Below are 19,184 nucleotides of genomic sequence, written 5' to 3' on the forward strand. Positions count from 1 at the left end.
GGATTTTAAAAGACTGACCATCCGAAGTGCTGGTGTGTGGAGGTACTGGAACTTTTAGATATTGTGGGTGGGCATGTAAAGTGGGACAACCACTCTAGAAAACAATTTGGTCAATTCATAGAAAGTCACACACTACTGTCTGTTGTTAAAGTTTCCCAAAGATGCAAGAAAAACAGTGTCCTGGCACTTTCTGTCTGTCTGATGGTGGCAGCCCAGATTGAATAGGGGAATACAGGGACAGATTGTTTGCAACTCAGAAATGACCCTGTGAGCAGTAAAACCTGATTTACTAAAAAAAAAAAAAAGAAAAAGAAGTTACACACACACACCTGTCATATAATCCACCCCATCTTGGTATTTTCCAAGAGAAATGAAAGTATATGCTCATTTGAAGACCTGTATGTAAATGGTCATGGCAGCTTTATTTGTAACAGCCACAAACTGGAAATAATGCAAATATTCATCAACAGGTGATGGACAATCTAACTGATTACTATTGATAATCAAATCAATAATACTTCACAATAAAAAAGAATAAACTCACAATACACGAAACAACATATATGAATCTCAAAATTATGGGAAGTAAAGAAGTCCAGACAAAAGGAGTAGAATCTGTGTGATTCTAGTTGCATAAAATTCTAAAAAATGCAAACTAGTCCCTCATGACTGAAATCAGATCAGTGGTTGCCTAGGGGCTGACAGGAGGAATTACAAAGAGGTACAAGGAAACACAGAGGGTGATGGGTGTGTTCATTATCTTGATTCTGGGGACAGTTTCAGAGGTGTATACATGTCAAAACATCAAATTAGCTGTTAACTAGATGTATTGTGGTAATCATTTTGTAATATATACATATATCACTGTAATATATACATATATTTTGTAATATGTACATATATGTACATGTACACCTGAAATTAAAGTTACATGTCAAAAAAAGAGAAAATAAAAAAAAATAAAGTTACATGTCAATAACACCTCAAGATAAAACTTTATTTATTTATTTATTTGGCTGCATCAGGTCTCAGTTGCAGTATGTGGGATCTAGTTCCCCAACCAGGGATGGAACCTGGGCCCCCTGCATTGGGAACAGGGAGTCTTAGCCACTGGACCACCAGGGAAGTCCGAAGAAAAAATGTTTTGCCTTATCAAACTGTACATTTTAAATATGTACAGTTTATTGTTTGTTGATTCTATCTCAATAGAGCTTTTCAAAAACCAAACAAAAACAATAAACTGTATCTATTTCTGTCTTTTCTAAGCACTATATGAGTATTACAGTAGTCACCTTCATTAAAACCCTAAGATGTGGATACTAGTATTATCTCCCTTCTCATTTTACAGATGAGGTAAATAAGGCACAAAGAGCTTAGGTAACTTTCCCAAGGGTGGAAAGTTATTAAGTATCAGAGCTGGGACTCAAACTCAGGCAATTCAGGTCCAGAGTCCATACTCTTCACTCAGCTGCTTCTGGCTGGATGCTGCCTGAGAGGGTGGTGTGGTAGTAGCAGAACTCTCCGGAACTCCTGATAGAAGTGGAGACTGTGATAGCCATTCTCAAAAGCAAGCTGGTAGTTTTTAGTCAAATTAGGTAGAAGTATACCCTATGACTCAGCAATTCTGCTCATGGAGATAGATATAAATAAAGACAAAGACATAGGCAGAGGCACAGACATAGCTCCATGATCACTGCCACATTCTTTGTTGTGGTTGGGAAGTGGAGGTGATATGGGTGCCTGTCAGTGGGATGACTGACACTGTGGAGCATTAGGCAATGGTACATTACGCAATTAATCAATAAATTATGCAATAAAATAATTATGAAACCATCACTTGGATAATCACAGAACATGAATGGGTTTTCAAAACATAGTGCTTACTGAAAATAAGTAAGATCAGATTGAAAGATATAAACAGATGCTGTGTACTGGGTTGTGCTCAGTTGTGTCTGACTCTTTATAACCCCATGGACTGTAGCCCTCCAGGCTCCTCTGTCCTTGGGATTTCCCAGGCAAGAGTACTGGAGTGGGTTGCCATTACCTTCTCCAGGGGATCTTCCCAACCCAGGGATCCAACTGACATCTCTTGCATCTCCTATATTGGTAGGCAGACTCTTCACCACTGAGCCACCTGCACATAAAACAATTCATATTTTGCAACAGTACAACAAAAGGGAGCCTTGAATGCATTGGGATGGTGGGTTTTTGAGAGAAGAAAAATGAGAAATGGATGCGGAAATAAAAAAGGATTTTTTAAAAATAAATACAAGATAAGACATTGATCAGTGAGTATCATGTACCAAGAACTGTGCCATTAATTCAGTCCTCTGTACCTGAGACCCTCATATATTGACGAAAACAATGATGGGACAAAGGGAGGAGATGGCATTGCTGGAGCTCATGGGTCCAAGGCTTCCCTCTAGAAGCTGAAAGCGAAGTGGGCCTGAAGAGTAGGAGCTGGAGGCAGAGAGAGTGAAGAAACATCCTGGCTTTCTCCTGTCCTTCAATCTCTCACCTCCTATGGGCTATATCCAGTCAGAAGAGTTTGAAAACAAAAGCCTGGAGGGATCAGCTCCCCATGTCATAGGGCAGAGATTAGAAAGGGCTACAACTGGTTCTGAGATCAAATGAGCCAAGGATTAATTTCTAAGCAAGATGAACGCACACATGCTCCAATGCTAAATGCCCACAGTGTCCTGTGTCTCATTTCTTCCCTTCCCATCCTGTCTCTCCAGGACTTTCCTGGTGGCTCAGAAGGTAAAGCGTCTGCCTACAATGCGGGAGACCTGGGTTCAATCCCTGGGTTGGGAAGATCTCTTGGAGAAGGAAATGGCAACCCACTCCAGTATTCTTGCCTGGAAAATCCCATGGATGGAGGAGTCTGGTAGGCTACAGTTCATGGGGTCACAAAGAGTCGGACACGACTGAGCGACTTCACTCACATCCTCTCTCAATTAGTCTTTCTCCCACCTTCCCAGCCATTTTTCTCCCTCCCTCCCGACTCTCCTTATTCCCATTGTCTCTTCTACTCCCCACCACTTTCTCCTTTCTTTTTATCTTCTTTATCTAGATCTGACTTGCTTTCCTTGATTCTACTTTCCCTGGGGCTTAAACTCCTGGAAGCATCAGAACAAAGCATCTGAATGAGACTGGGAAAGTTCCTTGACCTGAGTGCCAGGAGACACCCCAAGCCCTGCATTCTATCTGCTACCCTGACTTTTCATCTGCCTCCAACCTGTGCCTCCCTCCAGCTCCCTTTTTTCCTCTTGGCACCTTTCTCAGCTTTCCCTCTCTCCCTGCCCTCTTCCCTTCATGGCATTCCAGCATCCCTGGTTTTCCTTTTACCTTCCCAATTACCTTCCTTCTCTGCTTCCAACAATCACTTCTGCTCCTTTTTATTCATAAGCGATTTGTTCTCCTCAACTAGCAGACTTTAGTTCTTCTACTTTAGTTCCCCTTGGTCAGGTATGTGGAACCGTTTACCAAAGGTTCCCCCATTCGTGACTGTTCCCCAGTCCATATTCCTGACCATCAGGAGCAGACCCTCATTTCATTCATTCAACAAATAAATATTGAGTGCTCATCCTGGGTGAGCTGGGTGTTGAGGATACAGAGGTAAACAAGATGATTATCTGTCCTCAGGGTTACTGTGCAGAGAAGAAATTGTGACAATGTACTATCCTGAGGACACATGGTTTTCTGAAGCAAAGCCAAGGAAGGTATCACGGGGCGGGGGCGGGGGGAGAGTTTTTCGGAGGACCAATGGGAGTCCTTTGGTATTCCAGACTAAGGGATTATTCAGTTCAGTTCAGTCGCTCAGTCGTGTCCGACTCTTTGCGACCCCATGAATCGCAGCACGCCAGGCCTCCCTGTCCATCACCATCTCCTGGAGTTCACTCAGACTCACGTCCATCGAGTCAGTGATGCCATCCAGCCATCTCATCCTGGGTCATCCCCTTCTCCTGCCCCCAATCTCTCCCAGCATCAGAGTCTTTTCCAATGAGTCAACTCTTCGCATGAGGTGGCCAAAGTACTGGAGCTTCAGCTTTAGCATCATTCCTTCCAAAGAAATCCCAGGGTTGATCTCCTTCAGAATGGACTGGTTGGATCTCCTTGCAGTCCAAGGGACCCTCAAGAGTCTTCTCCAACACCACAGTTCAAACGCATCAATTCTTTGGCACTCAGCCTTCTTCACAGTCCAACTCTCACATCCATACATGACCACAGGAAAAACCATAGCCTTGACTAGATGGACCTTAGTCGGTAAGGTAATGTCTCTGCTTTTGAATATACTATCTAGGTTGGTCATAACTTTTCTTCCAAGGAGTAAGCGTCTTTTAATTTCATGGCTGCAGTCACCATCTGCAGTGATTTTGGAGCCCCCCAAAATAAAGTCTGACACTGTTTCTACTGTTTCCCCATCTATTTCCCATGAAGTGATGGGACCAGATGCCATGATTATTAGTGGCCACCAAAGAGTGAAACAGCACAGTGTGTTCTGGATACAAAAAATAGTTAGGAATTGACTAAAACTTGAGGGGAGGGGATAGAAAGTGAGGCAGAGATAGGAGGAAAGGCAAGAGGTTTTGTTCACTCTGAAATGGGGTTAGAACTTGACAGTGGGCAACAGAGACTTCTGAGGGGAGAGTGAGGAGGTTGAACTCTTTTTGAATTGTACTCTGCCCCTCCTTGTAAGGGAAGAGGAGCAGGAAGACCAGGCAGGGTGATGGCTGTCTGAACTAAACTGGCCACAGTACAGGTGGAAAAAATCAGATGAATATGAGGGTTTAGGAGGTCAAAACACCAATGCTGGTAACTGGATAAAGGTGGGGAGTGCAGGAGAGGAGGAATTAAGCATGACTTCCTCTTTCTGATAGGAGGGACAGGCTGGCTAACAGGACGGTTCACTGGGATGAGGAAGTTAGCAGGAGAAGCAAGTTTGAACATGCTGATCATGTGAATTGCCCACCCAGGCGGCAGCTGAACACTCGGATCTGAAGCTCCAGAGAGAGGCCTGGGCCTGAAGTAATGGAAGCCTTAAAGATGTGGAACGAGGAGGGACAGTGGGCAGCGGACCACCCCGGCCCGATCCTCTGCGGATCCGCGCTCTCCCTTCAGGTGGCACTAGAGCCCCGTGCTTCTGAGTCCCGTTCTTCACAGCGCGCGCTGTCGGTGCTCAGAGCGCTACGCTGCTGCTCCAGGGACTTGCCAACTCTAGGTCGCACCCTCCTCGCTGGGCATTCAAACCTGGAGCGACCTCCAGAGAGCGTGTCCAACTCGTCCACGCGGCCAGCACATTCTTGGCGGCTCGGGCACCTCAGGGCTGGTGACGTGGTTGGTGTGACCACCTGTCCCTCCGGCCACCTCCAGGAACCAACGTGGGGAATGGGTATAGGGGAAAGGCTAGAGAGGCAGTGCTCCGAGCACGGATGCATGGAAAGACGACCCCCGAGGCCAGACACCTGAGCCGTTAGGAACGGAATTTCCTGTGCCCCGGGTCATCTCCGCGTGGGAAGCCTGTCGCGGATCCTTTAAGGCTCCATCTCCCTGTCCTCCCCCGCCCAGGACAGGCTGGGACACCCGGGACCTGACATTTGGCGTCTCCCAACGTGGGAGCTAAAAATAACCGCTGTGGGTTACTCCAGGCCATTGCTCTGCACCCACCCCGCGCGCCGGCTAGCGCTCGGTCTCGGGCCGCCCGAGTTCTCTCCTGGGCAAGTTTACCTGGCCCGTCCCCTCCCATCCCTTGGAAGTCGCTTCTTTACCCCCGAACCTCGGCCGGTGGGCGGAGACTTCACATGAAGGGGAACAGGGCCTCCAGGTTTCCCGGGACCCTGTTCTCAAAACTTCCCGGAGGCAGGCTGGCGGAAACCCGAGGGGCGTGTCTCACTCGGCACGCTGAGGGGCGTGGCCTCGCTGGCTTACTCCACAGCCGGTGCCAAACTCTCAGCCCCAGGCTCAGGGAGGGGCGTGGCCTGCTGGGGTGTGCGGGCTCCTGGCCAATGGGTGCCGTGAAAGGCGTGGCCCTAGGGGCTGCGGGGGCTGCTCTTCGGGTCTTTTCCCCCAACCCAAGCTTCGCCAGATTCCCAGGAGCTGCTGTCTCGCTCCTGGGCTTGTGGCTGTGGGTCCCGCCAGACTCGCCCTCCTCACAAAGCTCCGGGACCCCCATCACCCCCGCGTCCTCCGCCCACCAGGCTGGGGTCGCAGACCCCCCCAGTCGCCTCCCCCTCGTCTACTGCAGCTCCTGCGTCTCCAGTTCCTAAGACAAGATGCCGTCGGGCTTCCAACAGATCGGCTCTGAAGTAGGGTTTAGCATGAGGGGGCGGGACGGGGACAAGGGTCCCGCTTTTCTCGGGCTGGGGTCGCGCTTGGGGTCAGCTAGGGGGCGGTCCTTGCGCAGGCGCAGGGGGTGGGGTGGGGGACTGTCTATTTATACCCGAGCGGGACAACCCATGACTGTCAGATTCCAGGCACTCCAAAAGGCAAAATGAGTCTGGGGGATCATTGTGGGCAAGAACCACAGCTGGATTCTGCGTGTCCTGGGTTCGCCCTCTTCTCTAGTTCGCGGCGCTTTGCGCCGGGATTGAGGACTTCCTGCCCTCAAGAAAGCAGATTCAGGCGAGTCTTGCCCTCCAGGAGCTGTCCGTCTGTCCCGGCTCGCCAGCCCGCAGTTTTTCGAAGACCGGAGGTGCTCCGTAGGTCCACCCCCACCCCCACTCTTGGCAGTCCTCCAGGACGCTGAACTTTCCCTCGGCCCTACGGTTGGTGGAGGGGTAGAGGGGAGTGTCAGCCCTCTCTCCCCGAGCTCAGGTTTCCTTTTGGAGACAGTCTGTGCCGCCAGCGGTCAGCCACCAAGGCTACCGCCCCTCACACCACCTTCCCGCCCCCATCCCCTGCACAAGGCTCGCTCAGGCAAAAGCCAGCATGGCCCCCTGCCCTTTGTCGCAGCTTGGAGGGGGAAGGGAGGAGGCTGGGGCGGAGACAGAGAAGGCCATAAGCCAGGAGGAATGACCGCGATGTCCTTTTTGGAATTGTCCTTCTTGAGCCTATTGGGGGCTTCCAGGAGCCCGCGGAGAGAACCCGCAGATGGAAGAGAAGAGGACAGAGACTGATGATGCTAACACACTTGTTACTTTATAAAACCAGCACCATTGGGGCCACTCAACATTCAGTTTTGATTTTCACACTTTCACTTGACAAGCAACATCACCCCCATCTCTTCAGTTCAAAGTGAGGAAGTGAGTTACCTAAGGTCGCACAAATCTGAACAGGGGTCTCTTAATGCCAAGCCTGTCCCTAGGTTAGAGAGGAATTGTGAGACCCAGGTTCTCAAACGTTTCTCTGCTTGCTGGACTCAAACATCAGTTTCTCCTTCATGCCCTGGTACTCTTGGGTTCTTCCTGCTCTTGTTTACACTGAGATCTTCGATTGATTCCTAATATGGGTCCACTTTCCCTCATCCCACACGTTGGATGAAACCCAGCATCTTTAGACTCCTACTGGGCCTGGGCCCCTGGAGGAAGGAAAGATGCCACAGTTCCACGTGACATGCCTCCTCTCTGCTTCTGCCTGCCCAGGATGGGGAACCCCCTCGGCAGCGAGTCACTGGGACCTTGGTCCTTGCCGTATTCTCTGCTGTTCTTGGCTCCCTGCAGTTTGGCTACAACATTGGGGTCATCAATGCCCCCCAGAAGGTGAGGGGCTACAGTTGGCAGAGTGGGGTGCCCAGACAAGGTGGGGGGGAGTGGGTGAGCAGAGAGGGAAGAGTCTAGCAGCTAATCACTCCTTTGCTGTGCCCCCAGGTGATTGAACAGAGCTACAATGAGACCTGGCTGGGGAGGCAGGGGCCTGAGGGACCAAGCTCCATCCCACCAGGCACCCTCACCACCCTCTGGGCTCTCTCTGTGGCCATCTTCTCTGTGGGTGGCATGATCTCATCCTTCCTGATTGGCATCATCTCTCAGTGGCTGGGAAGGTATGGGGCTGGAGGGTGAGGGTGGAGGGACAGGAAGAGAGCCAGAGCATAGGTTCCTGGACTCTCACAGCCCCACTCTCTGTCTGCCAGGAAGAGGGCCATGCTGTTCAACAACGCCCTGGCAGTGCTGGGGGGCACCCTCATGGGCCTGGCCAAGGCAGCTGCCTCCTACGAGATGCTCATTCTTGGACGGTTCTTCATTGGCGCCTACTCAGGTACCCACAGGCACTGTGGCCCTGCGCAGGGCCTTGCTCTCCTTCACTAGACCTGGCCTTGGGGATGGCGGCGGGGGGGAGGTGGTGGGCAGCTGCCCTGAGAAGCTCTCTTCTTCCCTCTGCTCAGGGCTGACATCGGGGCTGGTACCCATGTACTTGGGGGAGATCGCCCCTACTCACCTGCGGGGCGCCCTGGGGACACTCAATCAACTGGCCATCGTCACTGGCATCCTAATCGCCCAGGTGACTGGGCCTGGCCTCCTGGGAGGTTGGGCAGGGGGTTGGGGCTCTGGGTACAAGCTGAACATCCTGCCCTCCCTCCCTGCCTTCTCCCACAGGTGCTAGGCTTGGAATCCATGCTGGGCACAGCCACCTTATGGCCACTCCTCCTGGGCATCACCGTGCTGCCTGCCCTCCTGCAGATGGTCCTGCTGCCCCTCTGCCCGGAAAGCCCCCGCTACCTCTACATCATCCGGAACCTGGAGGGGCCCGCCAGAAAGAGTGAGCTCCCGTGCCATCCTGCGGGCACCTGTGCCTCTCCCAGGCCCTCTGCCTGCCCTCTCAGGCCTGACCCCCCTCACTTCCAGGTCTGAAGCGCCTGACGGGCTGGGCCGACGTGTCTGAGGTGTTGGCTGAGCTGAAGGAGGAGAAGCGGAAGCTGGAGCGTGAGCGGCCCCTGTCCTTGCTCCAGCTCCTGGGCAGCCACACCCACCGGCAGCCCCTTGTCATCGCCATTGTGCTGCAGCTGAGTCAGCAGCTGTCAGGCATCAATGCGGTACGGACATCAATGCCGTGTGGACGCAGCCACCTCCAGGAGGGGCAGGGTTAGGGAATAGCCCCAGAGGAATGAAGAAGGGAGCAAGCCTCTGCTTCGTTAAAATTCAGGGTCATTCCAGCTTGGTGTGGCTTCAAGGGAGGAAGGAACATTCTTTTCATCACCTTTTCTTCTGGCCCACCTCTAGGTTTTCTATTATTCGACCAGCATCTTTGAGTCAGCAGGGGTAGAGAAACCAGCCTATGCCACCATCGGAGCCGGCGTGGTCAACACAGTCTTCACCTTAGTCTCGGTAACTGCTGGCGTCTGGAAGGGTCCCCACCGTTGGCTTCTGGACATACCTGGGTGTCCCAAAGATCCAACCCTTGGTTGACCCCAACCACCCAATCCCTCCCACATCCCAAGCCCTGAAGGCCGCTGGCAAGCCCTGACTCTCTCTGCAGGTGTTCTTGGTGGAACGGGCTGGGCGCCGGACCCTCCATCTCCTGGGCCTGGCAGGCATGTGTGGCTGCGCCATCTTGATGACTGTGGCTCTGCTTCTGCTGGTGAGGCCTGAGGAGAGGGAGGGGACCAGCCTCCCAACCCCAGGAAACTGCCCCAAGGGGCTCTGTGGACAGCCAGGGTCATTCCTCAACATACATGCCTTTGACCTTGGGCCCAGGCTGTGTGCCAAGACCATGCCCCTGAGGGACCCAGGCTGCATGCACTTCCTCCTGCTCTAGGACGCCGTAGCATTAGCCTGGCAGCCAGCGGGGAGAGCCCCTGTCAAACCTCAGGGACAGTAATTCCTAAGAACCCAGCTCTAGAATCATGAGGGAATCGACATAAGATCCTGAATCAGCACAGGGCAGCCAGCTGAATGTCAAATGCTTGAAGGCCTGTTCTAACCTAGGTGGCAGGTCCCCTGCCTGTGAATGGCTGGTAGGGTTGATGCCAGTTTCCTGGGTGGAGGGCAAAGGAAGATCCTGAAAGACCTGACCTGAGTTCTCCACCCTCTCTGCCCGGCCCCCAGGAGCGGGTTCCAGCCATGAGCTATGTCTCCATTGTGGCCATCTTTGGCTTCGTGGCCTTCTTTGAAATTGGCCCTGGCCCCATCCCCTGGTTCATCGTGGCCGAGCTCTTCAGCCAGGGACCCCGCCCAGCGGCCATGGCAGTGGCTGGGTTCTCCAACTGGACATGCAATTTCATCATTGGCATGGGTTTCCAGTATGTGGCGGTAGGTCCCCTGCCCCCGCCCCCATCTCCCACACAGTCAGCCAGAGGAGGGCAACACATCACTAGCCCAGATGCTTTCCACTCAGCATCCCCCCAGCCCGCCTCACCCATAGACTGCTGGTTGGGGGATCACTTTAGTGGACCACATGGGTTCTGAATACCACCTGCTCCACTAGAATCAAAGCAAAGAAGGGAACTGAGCTAGATGGAAAACAACAGAGCTGTCTTCAAAGCCAACTACTGGCATAACTTAGGAGTAAAATTACAAACTTTGTATTAATAGTGCAAATGGCCAGGAATCCACTGAGTGCAGTAACTCAGGATGGTAAGAGAGGGAGAAACCAGGAGAGATGGGGTTCAGAGAATTCTCTTTTCACTAAATTCTCCTGGTAATTTCCATTGCCCACCAAGGAGCCACCTGCTTCGTGCAGTGTCCCAGTTCCCTGTGAGGATCTTTGGCCCCAAGCCAGTCCTTTAGTCCTGGTTGCCCAAGGCCACCCGTTCCCTCCCCTCTGTCAACACCTCTTTCTCCACTTGTCCCAGGATGCTATGGGTCCCTACGTCTTTCTTCTATTTGCGGTCCTCCTGCTTGGCTTCTTCATCTTCACCTTCTTAAAAGTGCCTGAAACCCGTGGCAGGACGTTTGACCAGATCTCAGCCGTCTTCCGCCGGACACCTTCTCTTCTGGAGCAGGAAGTGAAACCCAGCACAGAACTGGAGTACTTAGGGCCGGATGAGAATGACTGAGGGTCCACACAGGGGTGGGAGAGCCAGTTCTCTCCACTTGCCCAGAGACCCCCCTCCTTTCCTCTGCAGCACTTTAACCCTCTCTTCCCCATTACTTCCAGGGCAGAGAAAACCCCTGCAGCCTGGTGGGGTTGGGAAGCTGGAGGGAAGGGTGGTCTGAGCACCCCCTCATTCCCCTCATGTGACCTCTTGGATTATTTGTGTTGTGGTTAGGCAGTGGCTGTGGGGTGGGTCAGTCTCCCCTCCATCCCCTCCTTCTTCAGTAGCCATCCCCACCCCACCTCAGCTCCAGAATACTTGTGCCCTGGCTAGTGAAGGGGGTTTACAGGGAGGAGAGACTCTAGGACTGACTTTCCGGTGGGGGTGAACCAAAGCCCAAGAGCAGGACAGGAGAAGAGAGATCCAGTTCCTGCCACCTTGGACTCCTCCCCTTCTGGCACTTCCTTGGAATTCTTGCCACAGACTCTGGGTGAAAGGGGAGGGGGTCTGTCTGTCCCCTCCAGGGCAAAGGACACACCCCCTTCCCAAGATTTAATCTCACTTCTCACACGGCAGGCTCAGTCCTCTTGCTCAGCCTTCCAGGCCGAGAGGGAACACACATCCATCCATGGCGAGAGGAAGGGACAGTGGGCTCCCCTCTAGACTCAGGGTTCTGGGCTCCACCCCCGTTGCTCCACAAGGCTGCCAGGTGGGAGCTCCGGCTCTTCCCTCCTCTCCCATCCTGGGAGGGTATTATACCCATGGGCTTTTGACCAACTAAGGGCAAGAGGGATTTGAAAGGCTGCCTGTAAACACTGGGCTGGGAGGAGCCTTCAGATATTTTTGTATGTTTGAAAAAGCAGGGGCAGGGAGAAAAAACTGAAGGTCTGTTGTACTAAATGTATATATAGAGAGATCCATATATAAAGTTACTGTATGAGATATGCATCCTGTCATGTGGAGGCACTCCAAGACGGGCTGAGACCCAGACCACAGCCTCCCCACCCCCGCCTCTTCTCCATCCTGCCTCAGTTCCAGGTCACAATCTTCTGGACTGGACGCTGTCACTCATGCCTCCACTTAAGAGCTGGGATCATTGCCTTTGTTAACAGTAAAAGCCTCAGTAAGTTGAAGCTGTAGGTGCCAGACCCTGCTCTTGGCAGTTTGTCCCATTTCACAGATGGGAAAAGTCAGTGTCCCAGGGATGAAGGCACTTCTGCAGAACTGCACAGCTAGAACTATGGGAACAAGGATCCGAGAGTAGGCCCTGCCCACCAACCCCTCTCCCTCCTGCCACCCTCAACAGTGCATTACCAACAAGGCTCCAAACAGAAAAGAGGCAGAGACCAAGACAACAGGAAAGCCCGTTTTTGTTTTTACTGGAGGCTCAGGTGGCACATGACAGTTCATAAAATGGCTTCAGAGGTAGGGGGAGCAGGGAAACAAAAAATAAACTGGGGTGGGAAAGAAAAACAACCAGGAGGAGGGAAGAGCTGGCTGGTTCCTTCTCAGCCTGATTTAGGGGAGGGAGTTGATGCCTCTGAACAATAAGGATGGATCCCTTCCTTCAACCCTTGGTAAGGGAGAGAGGAAAAAAAAAAAAGCAAAAGGCTGTTGCTTTGGCCCTCCTGAGTCTCAAGGAATGGGGGGAAAAGCCGGTGTTTTGATGTCATGAATTATGGGAAAGAGGGGAGGGAGGTGCTGGGTAAGATACAGGTCAGTTGGAAAAACTGGCAGATACCTGAGAGGAAGAGAGATGGAAAAAAGTCACACCAGCAACTTATCACCACCCAGCCCCACCCTCACCTCTTGGTACCCAGCCCTGGGCCTGCCATTCACCAGATGGTGGCTCTGGGTGTCCTTTGAGTTGGAATCACTCCAGTATGGTGGTCGGGGGATCCCCACTGTTGATGGGGGCTGAGGTCTACAGAGAACACGGGTGGTCGACTGAGACCCTCTTGTTCTTCAGGGCCCCCAGCTTCAACCTCTTGCACCTTTTCTCTTCCCGTTCCTCCCTCAGTTCCCATCCACAGGCTGGTGTTAGGGCTCCAGCAGAGCCGAGGGAGTCTACAAGGGGCGATGTGGGCTTCAACGGCTCTGCTGGGCTCTCCTGGTGGGTGGGTTGGGGAGTGGCTGCCAGCGGTGGACCCGGCAGTCCTGGCTCTTGGGTGTCAGGCTGCCTTGAAGCCAGGGTGAGTGGGGGCAGGGCCAGGAGAAGAGGGGACAAAGAGTGGGAAGGGAAAGGAAGACAGGAGTGGGGGAAGAAGGGACAGGGGGAAGTTGGCTGGCTCCAGGCTTTTCTTTCCTTCTCTGGCCCCCTACACGGACAGTCCCAGGTCCTCACCTCTGGGGCTGTGGACTGCCTGGGTCCCGGGGGCTGCTGCCGTCTCCGCTGGAAGTAGGGGCGGTTTCGTGGGCGCTGGGGCTCAGGTCGGGAGCCGTCCGTGGGGCCTTGGCTGGGCTTGGTTTCGCCATCCCCACCTTCTGTGGTGGGCTGCTGAGGTGGCCTGGGGCGGAAAGGCCTAGGGCAAGAAATGAGGACCCTGAAGGGACAGGAGCCCAGTGCAGATCACGTCCCTCCCTCCTAGGATCCCCCCAGCAGGGGGAGACTAGCTTGCCTTCCTGTCCCATCCTAGAGGTGCCTGCTAACCCTGAGCACCTGGGCAGTAATGGCTCAGTGGCCCAGCCCTCCTGACCTCTGGCTTCAGGCCCCTCCCCTTCCCATCCCCGGGTTCCCACACTGGCTGGTGAAAGGGAAGCCAGGGCCCAGGAAAGGGAGTCTCACCTTCGGTACCTGGGCCGGAATCTGGGTGGGGGTATCCGCTCATCCCCCTGCTGCTGGTCTCCCTCCAACGGGGCTGTCTCTTTGGGTTCTACCCCGTCTGTGCCCTGGGGACATGCAAAGGCCGGGGGGGGGAGCCTGGTGGCACCAGCTGCTTCGGTGTCCACAGCTCTTCCCAGCCCATCTTCCACCCTGCTTCCTCTGGGCTCCGGCCTCATTAACTCTCGCTCCTTCTCCAGGATGTGGGCAGCTGGTTCCCATGTTGCCAGTCCCCCTCACCTCTATGGGCTGCTGCTGGTTGGGGGGCCGAGGGCCTCGCACGAAGCGCCGTCGGTAGAAGAAGGGTGGTGGGCGCCGTCGTCTGGGCCGCTGCCCGGAGTCATCGGCATGCTCCCCTTCGCTGCCTGGCTCTGTTCCACCCGATGGAGTCTCTGCCACCATGGGTGGCGGGGCAGCTGGGCGGGGCCGGGGGATGAATCGGCGGAACCTGCGTCGGTTGGGGGCATAGCGGCTGCCCTTCACTGGCACCCCCCCAGGCCCAGTTACGTTAGCAGCTTCTGCGCCCTGGGGAGGAGGTGGGGAGGAACTGGTGAGAACCAGCTACCACAACAGATGCACCACTCTCCCAGTCTGGCTTGAGTCACTGTCTTCCATCCTTCCAGATAACTGCCCCCTCTCCAGCTCCTCTAACTTCTGGTTCTTTCCACCCTCCCCAGAGAAGCAGGGGCCAGTGGTGTTTGGACCCTTCTGGAAGGGGCCACATCTGCAACTGGTCCTTTTGAAATAGCTGCCACTGGACCGTCATGAGGCTTAGCCTGGAGGTGTGGTGGGGATGGAGAAACAGGGCTGGCAGCAGGGGAGCATCTCGTGGAAGGCTGATTCTGAGAGGAGAACATGGGCACAGGTGCCCCATGGAGAACAGACATGAACCTGTTGAACTGCAGAGAGAGCCCTGACTGTGACAGGGGTACCTTCTTTAGGACACCCTTGAAGCAGCCAGAGCCTTAAGGATGACAAGTTCTGCTCGAGAACATGGTCCCGGTCCCACGGCCTGTGCTACCCGGGCACAGCCTTGGGGGGAACCTCCAGGGCACCCTCCCCTGGTTTGGCGGGCTCTCCAACCGCAGCCCCCGAACCTTCTCTCCTTCCACGACATCGAACTCCACGGTCTCCCCATCCCCAACGCTGCGCAGAAACTTCCTGGGGTTGTTTCTCTTAATAGCTGTCTGGTTAAGGAAAGGCCAGGAGAAAGGTGAGAATGGCCAGGATCTCTCGCACCCCTGTGGGGCCCACCACCCACTTCCATTCTTTTCAAAATTTTACTTGTGAGCTGGGGCTGGAGTGTGAAGCAAGGAGAAGGCAAAGTTCAGCAGGGGAAAAGCCACAAACTAGGGGCCTTGGAACAACTGTGTAGTTACCATGGTCCCCAGGACTCACTCCCTCTTCCCCTGACCCCTCAGGGATTTCCAGAAGGGAAGCAAGAAACATGAACTCAAAAGCCAAACAAAAAGCCAATAGTCTTAAGTTGCAAAGTGGGTAACAGGTACTGTGTTTCTTACCTCAGTCCCACTGAGCGCGCTTTCCACCAAAGCAGTGGTTCTCAAACTGTGCAGGCATCACAATCACCTGGAGAGCTAGTTAAAACAGGCAACTGGCCCCGCCCCCAAGCCTGACTGATTGGCTAGGTCTGGGGTGGGCCTGAGAATCCAGATGTCAGGAGATGCTGCTGGTGCGGGGACCACACTTTGAGAACCACTGCGCCCAAGTAGCGCTAGCCTGTGTCCTTTCCCTCGGACACCGCCTGTGATTCGTTCCTGGGATGTTCACAGGTTCCAGAAGGGAGTGAGCCGTGCCGTGCCCAGAGGGCAACAAGCACATTTCTTAGAGAGACAACCCAACACAAGTGGGGCCAATGCAGTTAATACAGCACCTGTGGGATGGATAGTGAACTATTTCCTGGTGGGAGGTGAAAGCTGGAGAGCCAGAACTTGTGCTGCTAAGAGGACAGTGGCAAAGACCATCAGGGAGGGCAGGTTCCTCCCATCAGAAAGCCATCCCAGCTCTTACCTGGTGAACAAAGACATCCTCCTTGGTGTCGTTCCTGCAGGAGAGGATGGGGTGTTAGGTGATGATTTTGGTAAGGCACTCACCTCTGCTGAGGCCTCCCTAGCTGCCCATTCCCAAGACCTGTGGCCCCTTCCTCTCTACCTTCCATTGCTGCTTGGGGTTAAACAGGGCCCCCTGAAGCGGGTATGAAGAGCAGATCCCTAAAACCTCCATGAAAAACCTGGGCTTCATGAGGAAAGGGCTGCAGGGTCAGTAAAGGCACCTTGAAGGAGCTGGTTCAGCCTTTACCTGCGGACCTCTCCACCCTCTACCCCGGGGCACCTTAGAACCTGGTACTGCCAGCCAACAACCCCTGCTCCCCAACCCATGGGTGGAGAATTCCTCTCAGTCTCCTTCCTTCTGCAGTCAAGGAGGGAGTGAGTAGAGACAGGAGCAGAGGTGCAGAACACCTTTGAGGAGGGAAAACTGTGTCAAGAACTGGCTCTTCTCAGCCTGGGGTTAAATCCCAGGGTCAGTTCCCCTCTCAGTACACCAAGAGATCAAGGGTAAGAAAGAATATATTAGATCATTCTCTGTCACTACCTTGCCCATCACCCTAGTTTACCCTAGCACCCCAGTAGGGGGGTTGGTGTGAAGAGGTCTTCCCTCAGAACCTCCCAGGAGTCCTCAGTTTCCAGAATTAGAGAAGGACCCGTCCTTAGAACAAGTGTTCTGGCTTTAAAGCACTTGGATCTGCACAAAGGTCAGCCTGCTAAGAGGGAACTGAGGCCTCCCAGGAGGGCTAGCCCGGGCAGGGTGCCTGGACTCGGGAAGGGCCCGCTGGGGGAGACCTGACTCCGCTCAGAATCTGACACTATGGCCCCTCCCAGTTTTGGGGGTGTGGGGGTGCTGTAGAAGGAAAGCAGCAGCCTCAGGCTGGGCTGGTGCCTTCTTTCCCCAACCCTCACCAGACTCAGTCCCGTCAGGTGGGGGATTCAATGAGCTAACAGCTCTCTAAGGGAGATGAGTTATGAGAGTGCTATGTGTGCTGCCCGAAACAGGAAATGAGTGAGGATTCCGGCCGGAGGCACAGAGAGCAGGTACATACTGCCCCAAAGGCGGCGGCAAACTAAACCAGAAGGTGACACAGACCAGCTGCGAGGATCAGAGCCAGATTTGCCAACTTCCTAGATCATTAACCCTCTGCTGCCCTTGAAGATGTGGAGAAGGCTTCATCATGCCCACATCTGTGCTGTGGTTAAAGACTTTCAATCACCATCAGCTGGACATTGCAACCATGTGCCTTGCTGGGGTAGAGATGAGGCTGGGAAGGTGTCCAGTCCCATAGATCAGTTTGGAAGACACCCATTCCACCCCCTCCCTGGGTTCCTCAGATACCTGTTGATGAATCCGTAACCATTCCGCACGTTGAACCATTTGACAGTGCCCAGGACTTGGATTGCTGCCAGGCAGAGATGCAGTGAGGGCAGTAGGATAGGGGGAAGAGATGGAGTTGGACTCAGTTTTGGGACACTCCAAAATCTAACCAACCTATTATCTATTAAGCTAAACTTCACGCCAACCAGGTTTTACCCAGTAGCTCCAAGGCATTCTTACCCAATTCCACTAAATGCAACTGCCCATACAGCGGGGCTCAGGGTTTCAAACCTCTTCCGATTCTAAGGCATGTTCCTCACATCCTACAAATCTAGGCCCTTAACCTAGAAGCGGGTACTTACTTGGTCCACGAAGTTCCGCCCTCAGGTCATAACTGGGGTTTCTCTAGCCCTCCTATTTTAAGGGTCACTAGTGCACTTGCGTCCCGGGCTCAGATATTTACCTAATACTAGACCAAATCAACAAGATCGAGTCTCCTGCCCCGGGGGCGTGGTCAGAGCCTAGCTGGACCGGCCAGCCACTCCTTCTCACCCAGGAAGACACTGCAGAATTTCCCACCAGGTAAACTCACTAAGGTCCGCTGGTCCTTTGAGCCTCGAGCCATACCGGCCTTCGGCTTTCCGGACCCCGCCGGTCTCCACGATGCCCCTCCCCCAGCCCGTCGACCCCCCTCCCCCCGCCTCCCCCTTAGAGCCGCCCTGGCACGTGCCCCGCCCCTCACCCAGCACCGGCTTGTCCGCCTGACTCCGGGCCGGGGGCGCGGGGGTTCCCGAGGCCGCCGTCGCCAGGTTTCCAGGGGTGCGGGGGCCTGGCGCCGAGGGGGTCCCAACAGCTGGGCCCGAGGCCATTCCGACCCCGCCGCTGCCCGCCCCGCCGCCTGCTTTCTGTGGCTCCCCTGCGGGCACCGGGACCACCACCGCTACCACCCCTGCCGCCGTCGCGGGCACCGTCGCCGCGGGGGCTGCTGTCGCCACCACTGCCGCCTCCGCCTCGCTCATCCCACCGGGTCCAGTACCGGCCCCCGCCGCCACCACCACCACCTCCTCCTCCGCCGCCGCCGCCGCCGCCACCGCCCCGGCCCCTCCCCCTGGCTCGCGAACCCACCGCCCCGCTCGGTCCTCGCGCCCCGAGCCTAGCCTGCACGCCGGCAGCCGGCCCAGAACCGAGGCCAATCGTAGCCCGCAGCCGCGGCGCGTGCAGGCCCCGCCTCCCGACCACAGGCCAATCCTAGAGGAGCGACCCCAGGGCCCGCACGCCAGCCCCGCCTCCCGGACTTCGCGCGGAGGCTGAGGCCCCCGCCCTCAGCCTAGTAAGTACACCTGGGCCCCGCCCCGAGGCCATCACGTGACATCCCCAACCCAACCCATTGGCCGACGGCCGCTTTCCCCTCCCCCCTCCGCCCCTTTCCACCGGCCGCGGGAAATCAAACGGGCTGGTCGCGCCCCAACCGCCACCTGGCCTCTAGGCGAAGGGCGGGGCGAGGGCGCAGCTCCAAGGTTGCCCCTGACAACCCGGGCGGGGGCCTGAGCTCGTAACCTTGGTCCTGGCTGTGGGCGGCACGGCTCGCTTACACTCTGGAGACCACCTTTGCCCGCACACCGCCGGGTGTGGTTGCTTTCTCCCAGCCTGCCCGACAGTCTCCCTAGAGGATGCCCTGTACCCTGGTCTGTGGGATCAGCCCGCGGGGCCAACCAGACTTTCCCAGGTCACGGTTGCTCTCTCAGGCCGAGCACTCTCACACTTGTTGGGTTGTTTTTGACGTGTGATTTGCATACAGCAAAATGCACAATTCTTCGCTGAGTTTTGATAAACGCGTTCATCTATGCAATCAACACCCTAATCAAGGTGTTTTTCCTTGCTCTTGAACCCTTTCTGGGCAGGTCCAGACTCCTCACAAACGATCTTTTCCACCGGAGATCAGTTTCAGGATCCACAGTACTGGGTGCTTTGGACTCCGGCTGGGCCTCGCTCTCCAGCTCCCTGCCCTCTCCCTGGCAGCTCCATTTACCTTCTTTCTTTTATCCAACTAGTCACGCTCTTCAGACTCAA

At 54.8% G+C, this 19,184-nt stretch overlaps 2 protein-coding genes across 2 annotated transcripts; one reads left to right on the top strand and one right to left on the bottom strand.

Moving 5' to 3' along the window:
• Nucleotides 1-6,209: 6,209 nt before the first annotated feature.
• SLC2A4 (solute carrier family 2 member 4) lies at nucleotides 6,210-11,719 on the top strand. Its single transcript, XM_068979101.1, has 11 exons — nucleotides 6,210-6,305; nucleotides 7,581-7,697; nucleotides 7,806-7,978; nucleotides 8,069-8,193; nucleotides 8,321-8,436; nucleotides 8,532-8,694; nucleotides 8,781-8,968; nucleotides 9,156-9,260; nucleotides 9,412-9,513; nucleotides 9,981-10,184; nucleotides 10,727-11,719. Exons 1-11 carry the CDS (start codon nucleotides 6,273-6,275, stop codon nucleotides 10,928-10,930), a joined length of 1,530 nt encoding a protein of 509 aa, XP_068835202.1. The 5' UTR covers nucleotides 6,210-6,272; the 3' UTR covers nucleotides 10,931-11,719.
• Nucleotides 11,720-12,562: 843 nt separating this feature from the next.
• YBX2 (Y-box binding protein 2) lies at nucleotides 12,563-18,133 on the bottom strand. Its single transcript, XM_068979102.1, has 9 exons — nucleotides 17,857-18,133; nucleotides 17,136-17,199; nucleotides 15,759-15,792; nucleotides 14,828-14,917; nucleotides 13,971-14,255; nucleotides 13,695-13,798; nucleotides 13,254-13,431; nucleotides 12,749-12,833; nucleotides 12,563-12,650 (listed from the first exon to the last, which is right to left on the bottom strand). The coding sequence occupies exons 1-8, from the start codon at nucleotides 18,131-18,133 to the stop codon at nucleotides 12,783-12,785; spliced, it is 1,083 nt and encodes a 360-aa protein (XP_068835203.1). The 3' UTR covers nucleotides 12,563-12,650; nucleotides 12,749-12,782.
• Nucleotides 18,134-19,184: the final 1,051 nt, after the last annotated feature.

This window comes from Capricornis sumatraensis, chromosome 8 (assembly GCF_032405125.1).
Source record: "Capricornis sumatraensis isolate serow.1 chromosome 8, serow.2, whole genome shotgun sequence".
Classification (NCBI taxonomy): domain Eukaryota; kingdom Metazoa; phylum Chordata; class Mammalia; order Artiodactyla; family Bovidae; genus Capricornis; species Capricornis sumatraensis.